General features: G+C 41.5%; 1 protein-coding gene across 2 annotated transcripts in view; it reads left to right on the top strand.

Annotated features, from left to right (window-relative positions):
* The window catches only part of LOC122809712 (protein NLRC5-like), a 1,339,659-nt gene that overhangs the window by 810,717 nt on the left and 509,150 nt on the right, over positions 1-19,792 (top strand). For both annotated transcript variants that reach the window (XM_044081407.1, XR_006365941.1), the window contains exon 23: positions 8,874-8,957. In XM_044081407.1, the coding sequence (XP_043937342.1) occupies positions 8,874-8,957 (84 nt within the window). The remainder of the gene's footprint in view (positions 1-8,873; positions 8,958-19,792) is intronic.

The raw sequence follows: 19,792 nt of genomic DNA, 5'->3' as shown, positions 1-19,792 counted from the left end.
GTTCATGTAGTACACAGCCCAGGATGGCATCTGGTCCCATGGATGATGTATTCTTAGCTTTGGAGAGTGCATTTTTTACCTGTGTGGCCGTTATTACTGGAATTTGGCAATCTTCTGGTATTGAGATGGGCCATTTAGGGGGTGAGAGGAGGTGAAGCTGGCACTGAATCAATCTGCCAGGATATTGGAAATATCCTTGGGATCAGTATATTTAATGCCATTCTGTTGTAGCTCAGAGCAGATCTGAGCATTGCCATTTAGATTCTTGACATAGTTATATAATGCCTTGTGGTTGTCTTTGGAATCTTTGGCAATTTTATTTTCGTAACTAGCTTTGGAGAATTTTATGAGGGATCTCAGCTTCTCACTGAGGCTGGTAAGGGAGTTTTTTGCATCCTGGGATTTTCCTCTTTTCTGCACAGTTTCTTCCTTTTGTTGTAAAGTTTGTTGTCTTGGTTCTATTTGGGATAGCATGATTCATGCATGAGTGGATGTACTCGTACAGTACCTTAGTGTAGGACTCAGCAGTCGAACTTTCAGTTCCCATCTGCATGGGTGTCATGAAGTTTGTAACGTCTGACTTGAGCAGCATGAAGTTGACTTTGGAGAAGTTTTTTATGGAGATTTCCTTACTGGGGGGTGAGGGTGGGATATGGATGTTAAGGGTGATTAGCTTATGGTCTGACCTGACCAACAAGGGGGTGACCATAGGTGTGGAGCATCGATTTTCCATGTTGGTAATGACCAGGTCTAGGATATTAGAGCCCCTGGTGGGACTATGGATTAGTTGATCCAGGGCATTGGAATTTATGAATTCCAAGAACCGTTGGTCAAAGGTGTTGGTACACAAGTAGTTTTCCCAGTTAATGGCAGGGTAGTTGAAATCACCCAGTATTAGGGTGTTTGGTTCTATATTAATATTTTCCAGTATGTTTAGAAAGGTGTAGTGAGAATCTTGGGGCATGGTGGGGGATCTGTAGCAAGCTACAATTTGGATTGCAGTCTTACCTTGTTTGTTGCACCTGGAGAATTTCAGACTCATTGTGTTGGGCAACTAACCTGGTGGTGTGAATATCCTTGGTGAATATGGACACTCCTCCACCTTTAGTGTTTCGATCCTGGTTTGATGGCCGAAAAGTGTGGAAGAGTTGTAGCCTGGTATTGCAGGGGTGCTCTCTGGAGCCTTGAACTAGGTCTCAGTTACTGCACAGATATCAATGTTCGCCATTTTTAGGAGTGCCTTGAGAGAGTGTATTTTGAGGTTTAGACTTGTAGTATTGAGTAGCATTACCTTCAGATTTTGCATGCTTGTACCTGTTACGGTGATGGTTTTGTCCTCTGAACTTTGCCTAAAAAAGGCACTACAGGGGTGGCAAGAGCCTTAGCCAGTAACCTGAATCCCAGGGGCGACAGGTGCAGATCATCTCTGGCAAAGCATTGTGGTCTGTCGATCATGTCATCCCAGGCAGACAGATACTGTCCTCTGAGTTGTTTTAGTTTGATGAGAGTGCTTTTAAACTGTTGGGTGTTGCACCTCCTAATTTTTGCTGTGTTTTTCTTCCTTCTGTTATACATCCTGTTGATGATGTGATTCTACAAGAGTGGCTTGCTTTATGAGTTAGTTCTGTACTTTTTCCTGGTGGGTCCAGCTGCTTCTATGCAACTATTAGCATGCTTGTATAGGGATTCTGTATATGCAGCACTGTTCTCAGGGTTTATGGGGACTTGAAATTTTTGCCAGTTTATCAATTAATAGTAGCAAGTTAGCCTTAGAGTAGTTCCTGAAAATTCCATGGTTAGATGAGGTTCCAGGTTTTATTTTTACTTTGAAGGAGACCATTTTGTGGTCTGACCTTACCAGAGAAGACATTATACTAGGGGGTGTGCAGCACTCTCCCATATTAGTGAAGACCAGATCCAGTACTGATAGTCTGGTCCAGAGACTGTGTTTACAAAATCCAGAAATTTCTGTGCCTGTATGTTTTGTGTCATATATGATTCCCAATTAATAGTGGGGTAATTAAAGTCACCCATGAATATAGTATTGAGTTGGATGGTGAGTGTTTCCAATAAGTTTAAATACATGGTATGGGTTTCCTGGGTCATAGAGTGGGACCTATAACTTGCAAGGAAGTAGTATTGGATTTTGCCTATGGTGATTTAAACTTGGAGAAGCTCAAATGCATTGTCTTATTTGACCAGCCTTTAGGTATATTTATCTCTGGTATAAATCAAGACACCTCTACCTTTAGTCCCTGTCTGTATAGTAGCTGGTCTAAATGTGTGGAAAGCATTATAACTAGGCACAGTTAGTGTACTCTCTGCAGCTTTAAACCATGTCTCAGTGATGGCACAGACATTAGTATTCTCTATGGTGAAGAGCGCTTCTAGGGAGTGGAGTTTTTTATTTAGACCCATAGCCTTGATCAGTAACATCTTTAGATTTTCGTGGTTTGGATTTGCTATGTTGGAAGTACTTTCTGTTTAGCATTGCCTAAGAAAGCACTTTGGGGGAAGTCTAGAGGGGGGAGGTGCAGACCATCCCTGGCAAAGCAGCATGGTCAGTTGACTATCTCCTTCCATGTTGACAAATATTGCACCTCCTTAGAATGACACCAGAAACTAATCCAATTATTAAAGTCGGTCATCTTTTGTTCGTACTGTGGCATCATCCTTAGCCTATCCCATCTCCATCCTGATTAATAGAACTATAACTGAAGGTTCCATCCCCTCCATCTGGAAGATGTCTCATATTATCTCTCTGCATAAAGGTGGCAACTCCAATGAATTATCAAATTATAGACCCATAGCTATATTATTACCCCTGGCAAAAATCATGGAGAAATGTGTACATAGACAACTGATAAACTATCTTATCCTAAACAACCTACTAGCCAACTCTCAACATGGTTTTAGACCATTTCAGAGCACCACCTCTGCCCTCCTATCTTTCTCTGATACCATTAACAAAAATCACAATAATAACAGTCTTTTCTCAGCCCTCTTTATTGATCTCTCTAAAGCCTTCGACATGGTAAACCATCATCTACTCATAAACATACTCAAATCCTTTACTCTAGATAAGCTGGCTATACAATGTTTCCAATCTTACTTAAATACTAGACAGCAGGCTGTACTATGGGAAAACAGCTTATCTACCCTTGGTGTTCCACAAAGTTCCATATTAGGACCTCTCTTATTTTCTGTTTTTATTAATGACATGCATTCAGTCATTCCACAAGCTACCTGTATTCAGTATGTAGACAATTCCACAGTAATATGTGCAGCCACTTCCTCCTCTGATCTACAGAGTCTAAACCAAAATGTGTTTAACATAGTTGAAAATTGGCTTCCTAACCATCGCCTCGTGTTGAATACTAAGAAAACAAAACTATTACTATTCTCTCCAACCCGTAGATCCTCCCCACTTACCTTTACTGTTAAATCAAACAACAGCACCATCATATCTCTTGATACCTCTACCAAACTACTAGGGGTATTAATTGATAACAACCTTAAGTTTGATGTGCATATTAACAATACTATAAAAGCAGTCAACAAAAAACTTCGCTCCCTATATGGGATTAAGCTCTTCCTTACCCCATCAGCTAGAACTACTATTGCCTGTACCCACTTACTCTCTACTCTCCTTTACGCCTCCCTCATATTTACAAACCTGAGTAAAAATGACCTGAACAAATTGGCAAACTCCTATAATAACATTGCCAGATTAGCCACTGGAGCTACATACAGAACCCACCACTGTCATAACGTGGTTCAACTAGGATGCTTAGAATTGCCTAACCAATTCCAATACAACCAAATAATAACTGCACATAAGATTCTGTATCAACCTGACAACACTCCCATACTTAATAACCTTATCACTCCATACAGTAACCTTAAGTCCCTCCACTCATCCAACAGACTGCTAGTACAAATAGTCAAAACCAACAACATAGCTGGTGACTCCTTGTTCTCTAACTCTGGTGGCAAAACCTGGAACTCCCTGCCTTCTGATATTACTTTGGTTTCCTCAATAACACTATTCAAAAACAAACTGAAACAATACCTCAATGCACCTTGGTTATGCCCCTGTACTTATCCTGACTAACCCCTTCCTTTATCTCTAGTTAAAATGAAACTCTTTACTGTACTAAGTATGAATGTCACTGTTAGCCCATTAACAGAGTGTGCATTAACATGTCAAACGTATGTCACTCTATATGATTTACCTGTTGTATTATTCAAATGAATTCTCTAGATGTATCTTTCATGTATAAATGTAAAGAAAAGCAATGACCTATTATGTACTTTCATGTATAACTGTAATGAAATGTAATTAGCTGTCATGTCTTTGGTTGGAGCTTTTCTCCCCGGGCCTCTGCTGAAAATGGACATATATCTAGTTGGACTAGCTCAGTCAACAAATGTTTGTCTTTTCGGCTTTTCCCAGTTAGGGGTCGCCACAGCGGAACTCCAGTCCGCTAATGATTGGCAGTAGATTTTTATGGTGTCGAGTTACCAGCCCAACCCCAAACCTTCAGCGAGGGCACGCCCATTCACGCATGTCTTTCGGAGGCCACTCGACCACGGGGAGGACATGCAGACTCCACACAGAAGGCACTCCAGCCAAGAATCGAACAGGAGAACCTCTTGCTGTGAAGCAACAACGTTACCGCTGTACAACCGCTGCTTTTAGCCTGGTCAACAAATGTAATATAATTAAATACAATAAATAAATATTTGGATTGCTTTTAGGCGAGAGCTTTGCCTCCAGTGACATTGTGTAAATACATCTATCACATACCATATCAAATTGCTTGAGAATTAACTGGTTGACAGTAAACATGAGATAATTTCTACATTTCTCAGGATGCCCATATACCACCAAGATGGCAGCGAAGATAGTGGGAAAGTTCATATCCAGGGCAATGGAGCCTTTTTCATTGATTGGACACTTGGAGTGAAAATATGAAGTAATGTCAAGAACATCTGGTTTGCAACTCTAGAGACAGTACTTGTCACTACAAACTCGTCCTGTGTGCAGCTAGGTATTGGTGAAATATCATTGGTGCTCTTACAGGAAACATGTCAGCTCAAGGTGTCTGCCTCTGTACAAGGCACAGCCAAACAGTTGAGGGGAAACTAATAAGTAGACCCTGATAATTTATTGATGAAGTATTTAGGCAGATATTCTCAATTAGAAGCAAATCATGCAGTACTTACCGAAAAGAAAGAATTAGTTTGTCAAGAATGATGAAAAGAGGGACGTTGCCTGAATGGCTGCTGCCTGGCTACTACTAGTATGTCCTAGGATGGTTATCATTTGGGATTAAGTCAAAAATCCTACAGATCTACTTGATTTATTTAATTGAAGTACTATTGGACTTTTCATTTAACAGTATGTATTTATTTTCTTGATCTTTTATTGAAGTTCATGGAATTCTCAGAAGACTTCTCCAACATAACATTTCAAAAGCATCAGTTTTCCAGTGCACAGCCCACTAACTCTTGCAAACATATGTTTTTACTGGGAAATCCATCATTTTGACTAAATGGCATTTCAGAGTAACAAGAGAGGACAAAGGAGTGTATCCTGTGCTGTCAGTGTTATTAAGATGACCACTGAAATCGGCATGAAAAATATATATTTACATGTTTCTACTACATATTAACAGTTATGTGGCATCTGCAAAATGGCAAGGCTAGCTGAAAACAGGAAAATAGACACTTTGCACCAAAAAGAACTGTAAATGAAAACTATGTTCTTTTACTGAATTATGTAATTTCACGGTGGTTATTATTCTAGCAATGGTATGTATGTCTTCATCTGTGTGGATCTATGCATATGGAGGTGATTAATCAAAAATTGTAGAATAGAATGATAGAGGGTTGTCTTTATAACCTCATGTAAGCATCTGTTGTGCATTTAATATGCATGCAGATCTGCACATTATGGCTTGTCCTGCACTGGCAAGTATCCAAATGTCTTATATCTTGTGGAATAAGTAATTACTCACATGAACAGCAAACACAGTAATTGTTTTCTGCATGTAGCATCTTAGGTACAGACACCAGCATTTGTCATGCTGGATTTTAGTGACCTGCATGCAAATAGATTTCCATGCTGGTGACAGGCAGATTGTAGCATCCCAAATTCAGATGATTCTGGGAAGCCAAGACACTGTTGATTTTAGAAGTCTGTGGTAGTTATAATTCCCTTGGTCAAACCCCCGCTGCTTGTAAACCACAATCTCACAGTCAAGTGCTCATTTGCCCAGTCAGCTAGCATGTGATGCCGCTTTAATAGTTAATTGCATTCAAGCATTAGGGAGTTCAGGAAAAGTACATTAGCCATGGGGAGTAACCGGAAGCAAATGGGAGTTTTAAAGTTAGGATTAGAGAGCAAAATTTGGGATTAGTGTTAGGGAATGGCTGAGAGTTTCAGAGTTAAGGTTGGAATGGGGTCTGCGGTTAGTATTAGAAAATAAGTAGGAGTTTTAGGTCTAAGGACCAAGGTCTGAAATTCGAATTAAGAAGTGACTGGATGTATTCAGGATAGGGTTAAGGAGAAGGGTTTGGGAATGGGATAGAGAGTGGTTGGGAGTTTTATATTTAGGGAGTAAAGTCTGAGATTAGAGTTAGGGCAGAACTGGAAGTTTTAGGTTTAGACCCCATTTTATGGGATTAGGGTCAAGGAGTGAGTGAGACTTTAAGGTTTAGGGAGTGTGATTCAAGATTTGGGTTAGGTAATGAGCTGGACCTTCATAATTAGGAACAGGTAGATATCCCAGAGAATACCACTATTCTGGAACAGACTCCACGTCCATGTCAAACAAAGCTCGTCCTTGCTCCAACTCAAATACAACTTAAAATCAATGGAAAGGAGTAAGGAAATTTACCCCAGGACTTCCCCCGTGCTACTGAAGGACACATGTCAGATGTAAATGCCCTATCCTGCAGCAGAGTCCCCTTTCATTACTCAACGGTATGAGTCCAGAAACATTCCTTTACAAATGGGAAGTATATGAATAAAAATCACAGTAAGGGTAATTTGAACAGTTAATGGGATAACAGGGCTAGGCTTAAAATGTCTCTTCAGGGTAGGTAGCCTAGTATTCACCTGTGAACCTACAGAGATCTGAGCAGACATATGGCTGTTGTAGGATCAGGCTGCTGGGAGATTGAGCATTTACCATTACAAGCAAGTGGCAGCAAGCAGGTGAACCCTGAGCTAATGGCACATGAACACCTGTAGATGAGATCCAATTACAGCTACACTGCTGTTATCCAGTGGGAACCAGAGCACAGAGACAAAGTTGGACTCCTGTGTTTAAGGTGGCAGCCCAGGCACATCCATCATCCTTTTCTTTCTATGGACTGTCACCCATTGTCTTGCTTGATCAACAGCCTTTGCCTCCCAACCAGCTAGGAGTACAGGCATATGTCACAATGTCTGGGGTACAATGTTATATGAACATATACCTTGATGACTGCATGCCACCTGCGCATATTGTACAGGGAACTCCTACAAAAGAAAAAAAAATGTATTAAATTACTTTACCTGTCTATTGTACTTATACCTATCCAGTTGCCAAGCAACACCAGCCTGCAGCCTTGCATCATGATCCTTCTACTCATTTATGGTAATAGTGATATTTCCTCACACAGTCACACCTCCATCAGCCATATAGGTATGTGTTCTTGTCAACCATCCTTTCTGATGACCTTTTCAGCATCAGAAGTCAGTTTAGATGGTTGACAGTGCTGTCACATTTCTACTCATTTCTCCATAACTTACTCCCAACTGCATTCTGAAAAAGCACAGGACATAACACGCTAAACACATTATGTTGTTTTTTCTTCCTGCAGCCAAGAATAGGTGCTTGCATGACCAAAGCACCTGAGACTAGTAATGTTGCGATCAGGAGCACAGGGGAGTAGCAGGCCGATACAGGTTTAATATGCTGAAACAGGCAGTTACATATTTAACAGAGACACAAGTAGAGTACCTTTAGTGCCTTTCTTCATGTCAGTGGCTGGTTTTAGACATGGCATGGAGACCTTAGTGATGGTGCCCATCAGGAATGGACTATTGACAATGACAGCATATCTGTGTGTTTGAATGCACAAGTGTGTGCAGAAGGCACAGCTTTCAAATGCACCTGTTTTTTTTCCTTATATTTTCAGTCTGTTGCTCATACAGCTTGTGTTTTTGGAAAAAATTCTCATATTTTTGATCTGTTGCTCATATAGTTTGTGTTTTTGGGAAAGGTTTTGTGGATTGCAGAGATGTGAGTCTCATGTTTCGCATTCTTCAAAAAATGTTTGCTAATGCAAACCATTTTATACTGGCAACATCCTAAGTATATTAGATCAGTACTTAATATTTGCCCCTGATTTTGAGTCTGTTTGCCCATTTCTTTAACTAAGAGGTTTAGAGTACAGAGTGGTTATTGTACCTGGCAAGAGGTGCCTTTTGCATATTTATGCTCCCACCCCCACCCCCGGGCATGAATTTATATATGTGCAAATTTTGACAGGTATGATACTAGACCCTTTGTTATAATTTTTCATGGCTACTGCAACTGTACTGTTACTTACACAGCTGTACTTTTTCTGTACCTGTAAACAAACCATGTGTGACACTGGCCAAAATAAAACATAATGATAATAAACTGTTGCTTTATTTTCATGTAGAATGTGGTTAGGTGTAATCATAATACATAAAATATAACAAAAATCTGGTCTGGAGAATGAATCCATTTGCCCGGTTTAAGTACAGAAATTGACATAATGTACATTGATAACTGCATTGGACATAAATTTACAAAATGGCACATTCATTAAATATGATTATTGTCTTGTAGCCTCAGTTCACTACAGCTTGATGAAGCTCAGCTTGCTGCTTTGGTCAGCGGAGTCCACAGTATGCCATTTTTAAAGAAGTTAGTGTAAGTATTCTTGGAATGTCTCTAAATCATCATTTATTTCTATGGTAAATTTTATTCTGCCTTAACTTTGTTTGTTAGCAATACTTGTTTGTTCATATGTATTTGTATGTGAAACATCAGCAGTGTTTCTTTGGTGAAACATTTATATTTAATGGCCATGATATAAAATAAGATTCTGTCAGTGTGCTTTGTATTATATTATTTCAACCTAGAACTGCATTGTAATAAGCCTTGACAAAGTATGTACTCTGATAGGATAATTACTGAACATTTTTTTATCAAGAAGAAATTAAAAAATGAATAAACAAAAATGTAGGCATTTTTGTTATAAGTGGCACCATATTCTACCTAACCTGGTTCTGTCCACAATGCAATATATTCCGCAGTACATATGTCCGTGTTGACATTTTCTTTTTGCAATAACAAGAAACTTAGTAACAGTGGTGGAATTTTTAGAATTTCTAGTAGTCTTAAAAATAAAGTTTTAGGTAAAATGTGATAAATGCAATTCTGTAGTATACTCATGGATTAGCAAACTTTTAACAGATCTGTCACATGTGCTAGAATTGTGCAAGACACTACACTGCTTGCTTACATTTGTTGACCGGCATAGTCCATCTGGGTGTGAGCCCATTTTCAGCGGAGGCCAAGGGAGAAAAGCTCCAATAAAACAAGAACAACATTGACAGGTACAGTATCTCACACATACCTCTCAACTGTCCAGATTTTCGCAGAATGCCCAGATTTTGGACTCATATTTTTGGTCTGTTTCTCATACAATTTGTGGTTTTCTAACAAATCATTGGGATGATCTGAGGACTGAAGTCACTAAATAACGACTTAAATTTGAGTTTCAGACTTCAAATCCTTCAGAAAACGTATGTTAAAGCAAACCCTGTTACTCCAGCAACTTCCTAAGTTTATAAGAGCAATATTTAAAATATGTCCTATTTTGGGCCTTTTTTCCCTGTTTTGTCAAGCTTTGTTCAGATTTTGTGCACTAAGACGTTGAGAGGTATGATCTTTCACAATGTTGTTGTTGTTTGTCTTCTCGGCTTTTCCCGGTTAGGGGTCGCCACAGCAGAACTCCGGTCCGCTAATGATTGGCAGCAGATTTTTATGGTGCAGAGTTGCCAGCCCGACACCCAACCTTCAACGAAGGCATGTCCATTCACGCATGTCTTTCGAACGAGGTATGATCCTTCACAATACCAATGGCTAAATGTCCTTACATAACAGTGAAGGCAATGTCCTGTATTTCATGGCAGAAAGAAATATGTATGAATGACTGATCACTGAATTTGAGGGCTGTGGCCATTATGAATATTTTTATTTTGTTTCACAGAAAAGATCAGTTCTTAGTGCATGTTAACTGAATGGTAAAAAACAAGAAACCTGCATGCTCCCTTCCTTTTTCACTTTCCACTGAGTTAGATGCATATAATGCATGACTTCACATGCTTTGTATTGTGTAGTCTTGGAAAGATGATACAAAAATTGTTCAGGACATGTACCTTATGATGTTTTAGTACAAGAATACAGACATTATTCTGCTTGCTTTTGACATTTTTAAAGTGGAAAAATACACAAACCATCTAATACCACTGTTCAGTTTGATCATGAATTTTTATTTGCATTCTATGAATATAAATATGCACACATATGCACATTCATAAAGGGTATATGTGGACAAGATTTTAGTTGCCCCCAAAGATAGAAAACATTGGTCCAGGGGTCCCCCGCTAGAGACCATGGTGATAGCAGCAGCCACAAAAAAAGGAACTGTCCTAAGAAAGTTCTTCTGTCCATCTCCTGAACAGGGAGTCAAGGGCATTGAAGTAGGGAAATGGGCATATTCTTCAGAAATGTTTGCACACTGAGCACTGAAGTATCCAGCACACCTGACACATTTCCAAAGTAACTTGATCAAGGGTCTTTCCAAGTTTCTCTTGTGTAACTTAGCTATGGATGTCCAGAAAACAATGGACATCCAAATGCTTACCCTGTAATCCTCCTCTAATGAAACTGTTATCTAATGCAGCAAATGGTACATTAAGGGCAGTCAACACAGGTATTACTATGCGGCTGTGCGACTTTATGAAAAGCTTTAAGACATCCTTCATAAATGCTTCCTATGATAGTTTTATGTTATTTCGACCAAAAGTGAAAGAAAAGCCTACCAGGAATGAACTGGATGGTAAGTCCTTGTCTGCAACAGGGAAATTGGAATTGCTTTTCTACTCCCTAACAGTCTTTTCCAGCAATCAAAGATGAGGTAGGAAAATGTGGTTCAAAAATCTCAAGGTTTTCACCAGGATACTCCTGGACACAGAACTTCCCAAGGCAGAGGGTGGCTACCTGACTGGACTTCACCCAGAGGCAGAGGCAGTACACAAAATTAAGGTTTCCATGGGCCATTCACTGAGAAACCTTATCAGTGCCCCATGAACATTTGCCCAACTATTTCAGTCTGGAGACAGTTAGGGGATGCTTTTCTTTATACCTTCTAGCCTAGCAAATGATCATTTCTGATTCATGGTTGTTAAGGATTATCAGCATAGGTTACATAATTCCCTTTTTTAGATACCCCAAAGGTGAGACTAAAGACTTTTGATGCTCCATGCAGCAACATAGGTTTCAAAGTTGCTAGACAAGAGTCATCCAACCAGTTCTGCCAGACCAGCTAGGATCCAGAGTCTATTTAAGGTTCTTTTTAGTTCTAAAGATGACAGGAGACCTCAGACAAATATTGGATCTCAGAAATCTACATCAGCATGTCAAACAGACAAAGTTCCAGATGGTAACAGTACAGTCCATTCTCCCTCTTTTGAGGAAGAAAGATTGGATATGCTTTACTGATCTCCAGGACGCCTACTATCATATCGAGATCCATTGAAAATCCAGCAGATTCCTCTAGTTTTGGCTGGGAGCCAATCACTATTAGTTCATAGCACTGCCATTCAGTCTCACCAAAGCTCCACAGCTGTTCACCAAGATAACGTCAGCCATGACAGGTTATCTCCAGCTACAAGAGATCCAGGTATTGATATATTTAAACAAATGGCTTCTGACTGCTACCTTCAAGGATCAACTATTACAAAATCAGTCAGTCCTTCTATTCTCTGGCAACTCACTTGGGAATATCAATAAACTTAAACTTCAATAAAAGCAAATTATTCCCCTCTCAGAGCATAGAATTTGCATGCTACTAAACAGACACACAGCACATCAGATAGCAAATCTTCCCCTGGCAAGATTCAAATCTTTAAGTCCATAGCCCTTCAAGTGTTACAACATCCTCAGCCTCAAGCAAGACTCATTCTATGTCTGTTAGGTTTTATGACCTCCTCTATCACTTTGGTCCCTTTAGCCATGTATCATGAGAGTTCTACAATGGGCACTATCAGTACAATGGTGACAGAAACTTTAACCTCTTCACAATAGGATTTGTCTAATACAAGTGTGCAGGGATCATACACAGTGGTAGATTGTATCCAGTGTTCTAGTGGACAAACTAAACAGAGCTATACTATTGCCTCATGAGTGGTGTCACAACAGAACAGTGGCAATGGAGATTTTCAGAATCTGGGACCAACCTTGCTGTGACCTTTTTTTTGCTTTGTACCTCAGCAACAAATGTAGAAGTTACTTTGCTCTCATTCCTCCACAGGTGCAATCACTAAGAGATGCTCTAGTTCTTTCTTGGCCCCCAGGTCTCCTTTATGCCTTTCCACGTATTCCGCTCAACACCAAATTAATTCAGAAGCCATGAAATACAAGACAGGGTAATCCTCATTGCCTATTTTTAACCTCAGCAGATATGGTTCCCCTTTCTTTGGCCTCATCTTCTGCACCCACCATGGCTTCTGGATCTCATCCCATATCTCCTCAGTTACCCATCTAGTTAACCTCTACTGGATCTCCAGGCCCTAAAGGTAACCGCATGGTTTTTACAATTTTATCAATTGCCAGACATGCCAGGCTTTCAGGCCTGGTAGACTATACAATCTCTTCTTCTCAGAGGGATTCAGCCAAGAAGATACACAAAAGTAAATGGAAATGTTTTTCTGTATGGGCCTCTTTAAGGGGATAAGACCCTTTTTTCAGCCCCTTTACCAGTGATTTTGGAGTTTCTTTCTGAACATTTTATGGCAGGCTCTAGCTACACTACAATCACAGTCCAGATATCTGCCATTTTAGACTTTCCCATAGGGCATAATGATGTCTCTATTGCTTCTCTTAAGGTGACCAAGGCCTTTCTTAGAGGAACATTCTTAATGAGACCCTTAATTCATGAGCTGGCCACTCATTGGACTATTACTATTTTACTTCAGTCCTTAATCCAAAAACCCTTTGGACCTACAGCTTTATTATCTTTTCGGTTGCTATTTCATCAGAAAGAAATGTGTTGGAATTATAACCACTTTCCTGCAAACCTTCATTCCTTATTTTTCATAAGAATAGGGTCTCACTGAGGACAAACCTGCACTTCCTTCCCAAGGTAGCTTCAGTAAATGATCTGAACCAACAAACTGATTTACCAGTATTCTTCCCAAGCTTTGCTAACAAAGGAGAATATATCCTACATACCTTAGAAGTCCATAGACAACTCAGGTTCTATCTGTACCATACTAAGGGCTTCAGGAAGTCAGAACAGTTATTTGCATCCTTTTCCAAGACAAAGCCTGGATAATATGTGTCTAAAATTACACTTTGTATCCTTTTCCAAGACAAAGCCTGGATAATGTGTGTCTAAAGTTACACTTTCAAAATGACTGGCAGATTGTGTTTCATTCACTTATAAGTTAAAAGGGTTGTCTTTACATTCTGAACCTAAGGGTCATTCTGCCAGAGCAATGGCAACTTCAGCAGCATTTGCAAAAAAAATCTTGTCAGTGATATATATTCTGCTGTGCCTGGTCTACAACTCATACCTTTATATATCATTATTAGTTGGATGTACAGTATAGGACTTGCACATCTTTTGGCTCTGCCATACTCCTGAATGTCCATCAGAATGTTTGTAGGTTGCTGGATTTACTGGGAAGACCATCAGTATGTTTGCAGGTGCTGGATTTACTGGGAAGACCATCAGTATGTTTGTAGGTTGCTGGATTTACTGGGAAGACCATCAGTATGTTTGCAGGTGCTCGATTTACTGGGAAGGCCATCAGTATGTTTGTAGGTTGCTGGATTTACTGGGAAGACCATCAGTATGTTTGCAGGTGCTAGATTTACTGGGAAGACCATCAGTATGTTTGTAGATGCTGGGTTTACTGGGAAGACCATCAGTATGTTTGTAGGTACTGGATTTACTGGGAAGACCATCAGTATGTTTGTAGGTGCTGGATTTACTGGGAAGACCATCAGTATGTTTGTAGGTTGGTATTTGGAGGGTCTTTTACCTTTGCGTGCTGTTTAGCTGTCTTTTATGTTCAGGATGGGAAGAATACAAGTTTGCAGGTAGTACAGGTACCCCGATGCAGATAGTCTTGACAGCATCCATAAAAAAGTTACTATGTGGAAATGAAAGATCCTTAATTGCCCTCTGAATGTTGCACTAGTGTGGCTTTATCATACTGAACAGAAGGTTGCCACTAGAAGTGGGAACTGTGTGTTATTTGTGGGTACAGTAGGCTTATCGTGTTGATACCAGATATTACTTGCCTGGAAACTTGGTAGAAGACATGATTCATAGAGTGACTGTTAACAGTTTCATAGTTTGAATATGATCATTCCTGTTTTTCACCCAGTATTTCCAGGTGTAAACAGACTTTGTAAACACCTGTTTAAAGTTATGCTCGTTGTTTGGTGGGTCATGTATGATAGTATTAAAGCTTTTACAACTAAATTAATGTATTCTTCTCTTTCATGGTTATACTTGTTTTCAATTTTTTCAGATTATGTGAGCAGTTTGCCAACTATTGTTTGTTATTTCTATTACTCTTCAAATGTGATATGGTATGGAACAAAAAAGCTTAATGCATAACATCAGTTATATAGGCAATGTTTGTTAGTAGCTCCACAATGTATTTTATGATGTTGTGTAGTCCAGTCTCACCTTCATTTTTGCATATGGGTTCGGCTCTGACTCGGCCGATTTACAAGCTCAAAGACTTCTGGTTGGCTCGTGGCTAAGCAGGCATCCCATAGTGCACCAGTACAAACCCCAGATCTCATTTCCCACGTCGATGAGTTCGGTTGCGCTTCTCTTGGCTCTGACTAAGTGTTAAAATTCTTCTATTTAATTTTTATATTAGTTATTACGGTGTTGTAAGGTGATATTATCTTAGGCAGTAGTGTTGTTTGCCCTTTTCGGTGCATTCTTAGCTTAAACTTGTTGTTAGTTTGGTATCCTGTGTGCCAGTTTAGAGTTCTTGTAGGCACCATTGCGCTTTTTTCCTTATCAGGTAGTTTGTTAGTTTGTGGCGGTTTTCCGCTGATAGTTAACAGGGGCTCCTGTTATTCTGTTGTCTTTCTAGACCATTATTGGCAGCTTAGTTTCCTTTATCTGGGATTGTATTTTTGGCGGGGATCCACTGGTTATTTGCTAAGGGTTGGAGTTCCTCCCTTAGTACGTTAGTTTTTTCTTCTATTTGTTCCACATAGAGTTATATACAGTTTTCTGTGTGTGTGCGTTTTCTTGTCTGTTTAAATTGGAAGACCCAGTTTCTGTCCCACCGGGCTAGGCCCGTTTAAGTTAGAGGACCTAGTCCTCGAGGTACTTCTTTCTGTACGGCTAGGCCCGTTTTAGTTACAGAACCTAAAAATTGTTACCACATAGAGTTATTTACAGTTTTCTGTCTGTGTGCATTTTCTGGTCTGTTTAAATTAGAAGATCTAGTTTCTGTTCCACCGGGCAAGGCCCATTTAAGTTAGAGGACCTAGTCCTCATGGTACTTTCTTCTGTAGGGCTAGGCCCGTTTTAGTTAGAGGACCTAGTCCTCTTCTCTCATTCTTCTTCTTCTTCCTTTTGTGTGTGTGTGTGTGTGTGTGTGTGTGTGTGTGTGTCTAATGTCTAAAGAGAGTAAGGAGCACAAACCTTCAGGTTTTAAGAAGTGTATGAAATGCTCCCAAAAGATGTCTTTAACGGATGGCCATAGTAGCTGTGTCTACTGTTTAGGGGCGATCCACCTGCAGGATTCGTTCTTGTTCTGCCATGCTTTCTCTTTTAGGGTGTTACAGGAGAGAAAGAACAAGCTTATACTCAAGAGTCTACTAAAACTATCTTTTGAGGAAGTTCTATCCAGTTCTTCAGCTTCCTCCAAGTCTGGCAAATCTAAGTCTTCAAAAAGACCTTCTCCGGCGCCGGCTGGTGTCTCAGAGCCACCTTCTAAACAGTCAAAATCTGCCTCCTCGACTACACTGCCTTCGGAGCTGAAGGAGAGCACTATTGTGGTGTCAGAGTTGGTTCTAAGTGTTTTGGAGTCGATCTCAGAACTGATTGAATCAGCAATTGAATCTGCTTCACGGAGCCAGTCTGTGGATTCCCTACCATTTTCCATGTTACTAAAGTCTCCAATGACCCCTAGATCAAGATCCCCTACTATGTCTTCCAGATCTTCCAGGAGCCTTTTGGAAGAAGATGTGGAGAGGGTAGTGTTGAGACTCCCAAGTCATCTGCCTTACCAAAATTATTGTTGGCTCCGACCCAGTCGGCTCCGGAGCCACTCAATCCAGCTTTGCCCTTGTCTGCTATTTCTCCTTTGAGCCATGTTGGCCCTTCAGAGCCAGAGTGCTTGGTGCCACCAGACGTACTATTGGTTCCAGCTCCATTTGTTGCTGCTTTGGAGCCAGGTTCAGCTAGGCCACACTCGGTGCTGTCCATCGTATCCAGGCGTTGAAGCTCTCCTGTCGGTGCTGACAGGGAGGGTTGGAATCACTCTTCTTTGGTTCTGAGCCTTCCTCTCAGTGCATCAGACAGGGTGAGCTCGGAACAGCTCTGGTTCCGATGTCAACCTTTGTCTCTTTGGAGCGGGGGAGGTCTTCGGAGCTGGAGAGGTCGGCGTTTGAGATGATGAGGAGCGTGCTGTCTCATACTCCAGCCTCTACCAGTGGTACCAGCACTCTTCCCCTGAGAGCACCCACTTCGGTCTCAGCCTCTACTCTCTCTGGAGACAGCAGAGACCCTCCACCTCAGGAGACATCGGCTGGTGGCCCCCACTCTTCTGAGGCCCTTTCGAGGAGCCTCCCTGGAAGAGGCTCCCAGGATGAGTCCTTGACATTGGACACTGCCCTCGAGGAGTCGGAAGGGTCCCGCAAGTTGTCCTCTGATGATGTCTCCTTCATGGACATCTTGGAGATTCTTAAGCAGAGGTGCGACTGGCCCACTGTCAACCCTTCTGATGAGGAGTTGGTGTACCTGAAGGCTTTCAGGTCTCAACCTTCTGCCTCTTGGGTGTCTCCACCTTTTGACGAACTAATGGATCTAGTTAGTCGTAAGGTGTGGGATACTCCTGATGCTGTGGAGCCAGTCCCCAGAAGACCCAATAAGTTTCTGTCTGCCCGTCCTGGTAAAGACTTTTTGTCTAAGGGTATTCCTGTAGATGCCATGGTGGTGGCGGCAGCCACAAAGAAGGAGCTGGTGAATACTTCTTCCTCTGTTCATCCGCCAAATAAGGTTTCTCGACAGATGGACTGATTTGGGAAGTGGCATTTACCCTTCAATCGTTGAACTTCCTCACTCACTTCATGAGATTACAGAGGGATCTCCTCAAGGAGTTATGAGATTCCATACAAGGTGCGTGTACTGTGGGAGTCCCTGACAAGATCTCTGTTCAGTTGTCCACCTTAAATTCTATAGTTCACTCCTCCATGCAGCTTATCTCCTATGCGGTTGATGGAGCAAATAGAGTAGCGGGTTTAGGAGTTGCCCTGAGGCATCACTCCTGGATGCGCTTGTGTAATTTTGCGGAACCGTTCAAGTCTCCTTTCACCAACACCCCATTTGATGGTTCCTTATTGTTTGGTTCCAAGGTGAAGGATACACTCACTCAGTGTGAGCAAGAAGGAAAGACGCTTTCTGCCATGGGCGTACGTTTTACTGTTCCCTCTCGGCCATACCCCAAAGGTCAAAGGGGTGGTAAAATGTGGTTCAAAAAGTCCCAGAGGGTCTTTCCGGACACACAGGGTGAATCATCCTTCAGAGGCAGAGGAGGAAATGGGAGACATCGCCCTAGAGGCAGGGGTTGTCCGCAATACCGTGATTCCTTTTGGGGATGGCCTTATCAGTGCTCCTGATGTGGGGCCCCACTGCGTTTCTCTGGGGCAGGTTGGGGGTTCGCATTTCTTTGTATCCAGAAGCCTGGTTAAATATCACTCAAGACAAGTGGGTACAAAGAGTTGTTACCAGAGGCTATATCATACCCTTTTCACTTCCATCATTTGTTCCCAAGAAGATCCCAGATTGTACCACCCAATCACAGAGATCAGGCAACTGTGGCGATCAACAAGTTGCTTTTAAAAAGAGTCATCCAGTCCATCCCAGCAGACCAGATAGGATCCGGAACCTACTCCAGGTTCTGTTTAGTACCAAAATGAACAGGAGATTGGAGGCCAATATTGTATCTCAGCAGGTTAAACAAATCCATGAAGAAGGATAAGTTTCAGATGGTAACTTTGCAGTCGATACTCCCATTGTTAGGGAAAAACTATTGGATGTGCTCTCTAGATCTCCGCCTACTACCATATAAAAATGGACAAGGCGTCCAGGAGCCATCTATACTTCTGGCTGGGAGCCAGTCATTATTAGTTTTGTGCTGTGCCCTTTGGTCTCATCATAGCCCCCAGGGTATTCACCAAATGCATGTCAGTAGTGACAGCTTATCTGAGACGTCAAGGATTCCAGGTGTTTCCGTATTTGGATGACTAGCTTCTGACCGCCCCCACCAGGCATCTACTCCTCCAAAACAGAGACGCCACTATTCAACTTTGTGCTCAGTTAGGGATCTCCATAAATTGAGAAAAAATCTGCATTATTGCTCTCTCAGTCTGTGATTTTTATAGACGCAGAGGTAGACACAGTGAACATGACAGCTCGTCTCCCCGCTGATAGGGCACAAAACTTAATATTTCAAATTCAACATCTTCTTCCATTGCGGAAGGTCAAAGCAAAGTGGGTTATTCAGTTCCTCAGGACTATGGCTTCTATCATTCTATTAGTACCATTAGCCAGGTTGCACATGAGAATTCTCCAGTGGCTTTTGTCTTCCCAATGGTCCTTCCAATATCTCCCGCTGAGTCATCCTATCCTGCTGATGGAATCATGCAAGAAGGACCTTCTTTGGTGGATATCTCCCAACCAGTTGATCATGGGCGCTCCCTTTGTTCCTGCCCAACTCGTTGCCACTGTGACCATGGATGCCTCCCAGATTGGGTGGGGGGGCATTATCTCGGCAGGACTGTCCAAGGCACATGGCAAGAACATGAGGCTCACCTGCATATCAATGTTCTGGAGATGAGGGCGGTGCTCCTGGTATTGCAAGCACTTCGGGACCTTCTTCCTCTCGGGACTATTGCGATACAATAAGACAGCATGTCGGTAGTTTAGTATATCAACAAACAGGGCGGTACCAGATCTTACCCACTCTGTCGAGAGGCCATGCGAGTTTGGGAATGGGTGATTTCTTCCCAGCACTTTCTGGTTGCAATCCACATTCCAGGGATGACCAACATGATAGCCGACAAGCTCAGCCGGGTGATTCTACTGCCTCATGAGTGATCTCTGAAACAGGAAACAGTGGAACAGATTTTCTGCAAATGGGGACAGCCTTGCTCTGACCTCTTTGCCAGCCCAGTCAATACCAAATGCAGCAGCTATTTTTCCCTCATTCCCC

Source organism: Protopterus annectens, chromosome 8.part0, assembly GCF_019279795.1.
Source record: "Protopterus annectens isolate FY-2018-M chromosome 8.part0, PAN1.0, whole genome shotgun sequence".
Lineage (NCBI taxonomy): Eukaryota > Metazoa > Chordata > Ceratodontiformes > Protopteridae > Protopterus > Protopterus annectens.
This window is presented reverse-complemented; position numbering and strand designations above follow the sequence as displayed.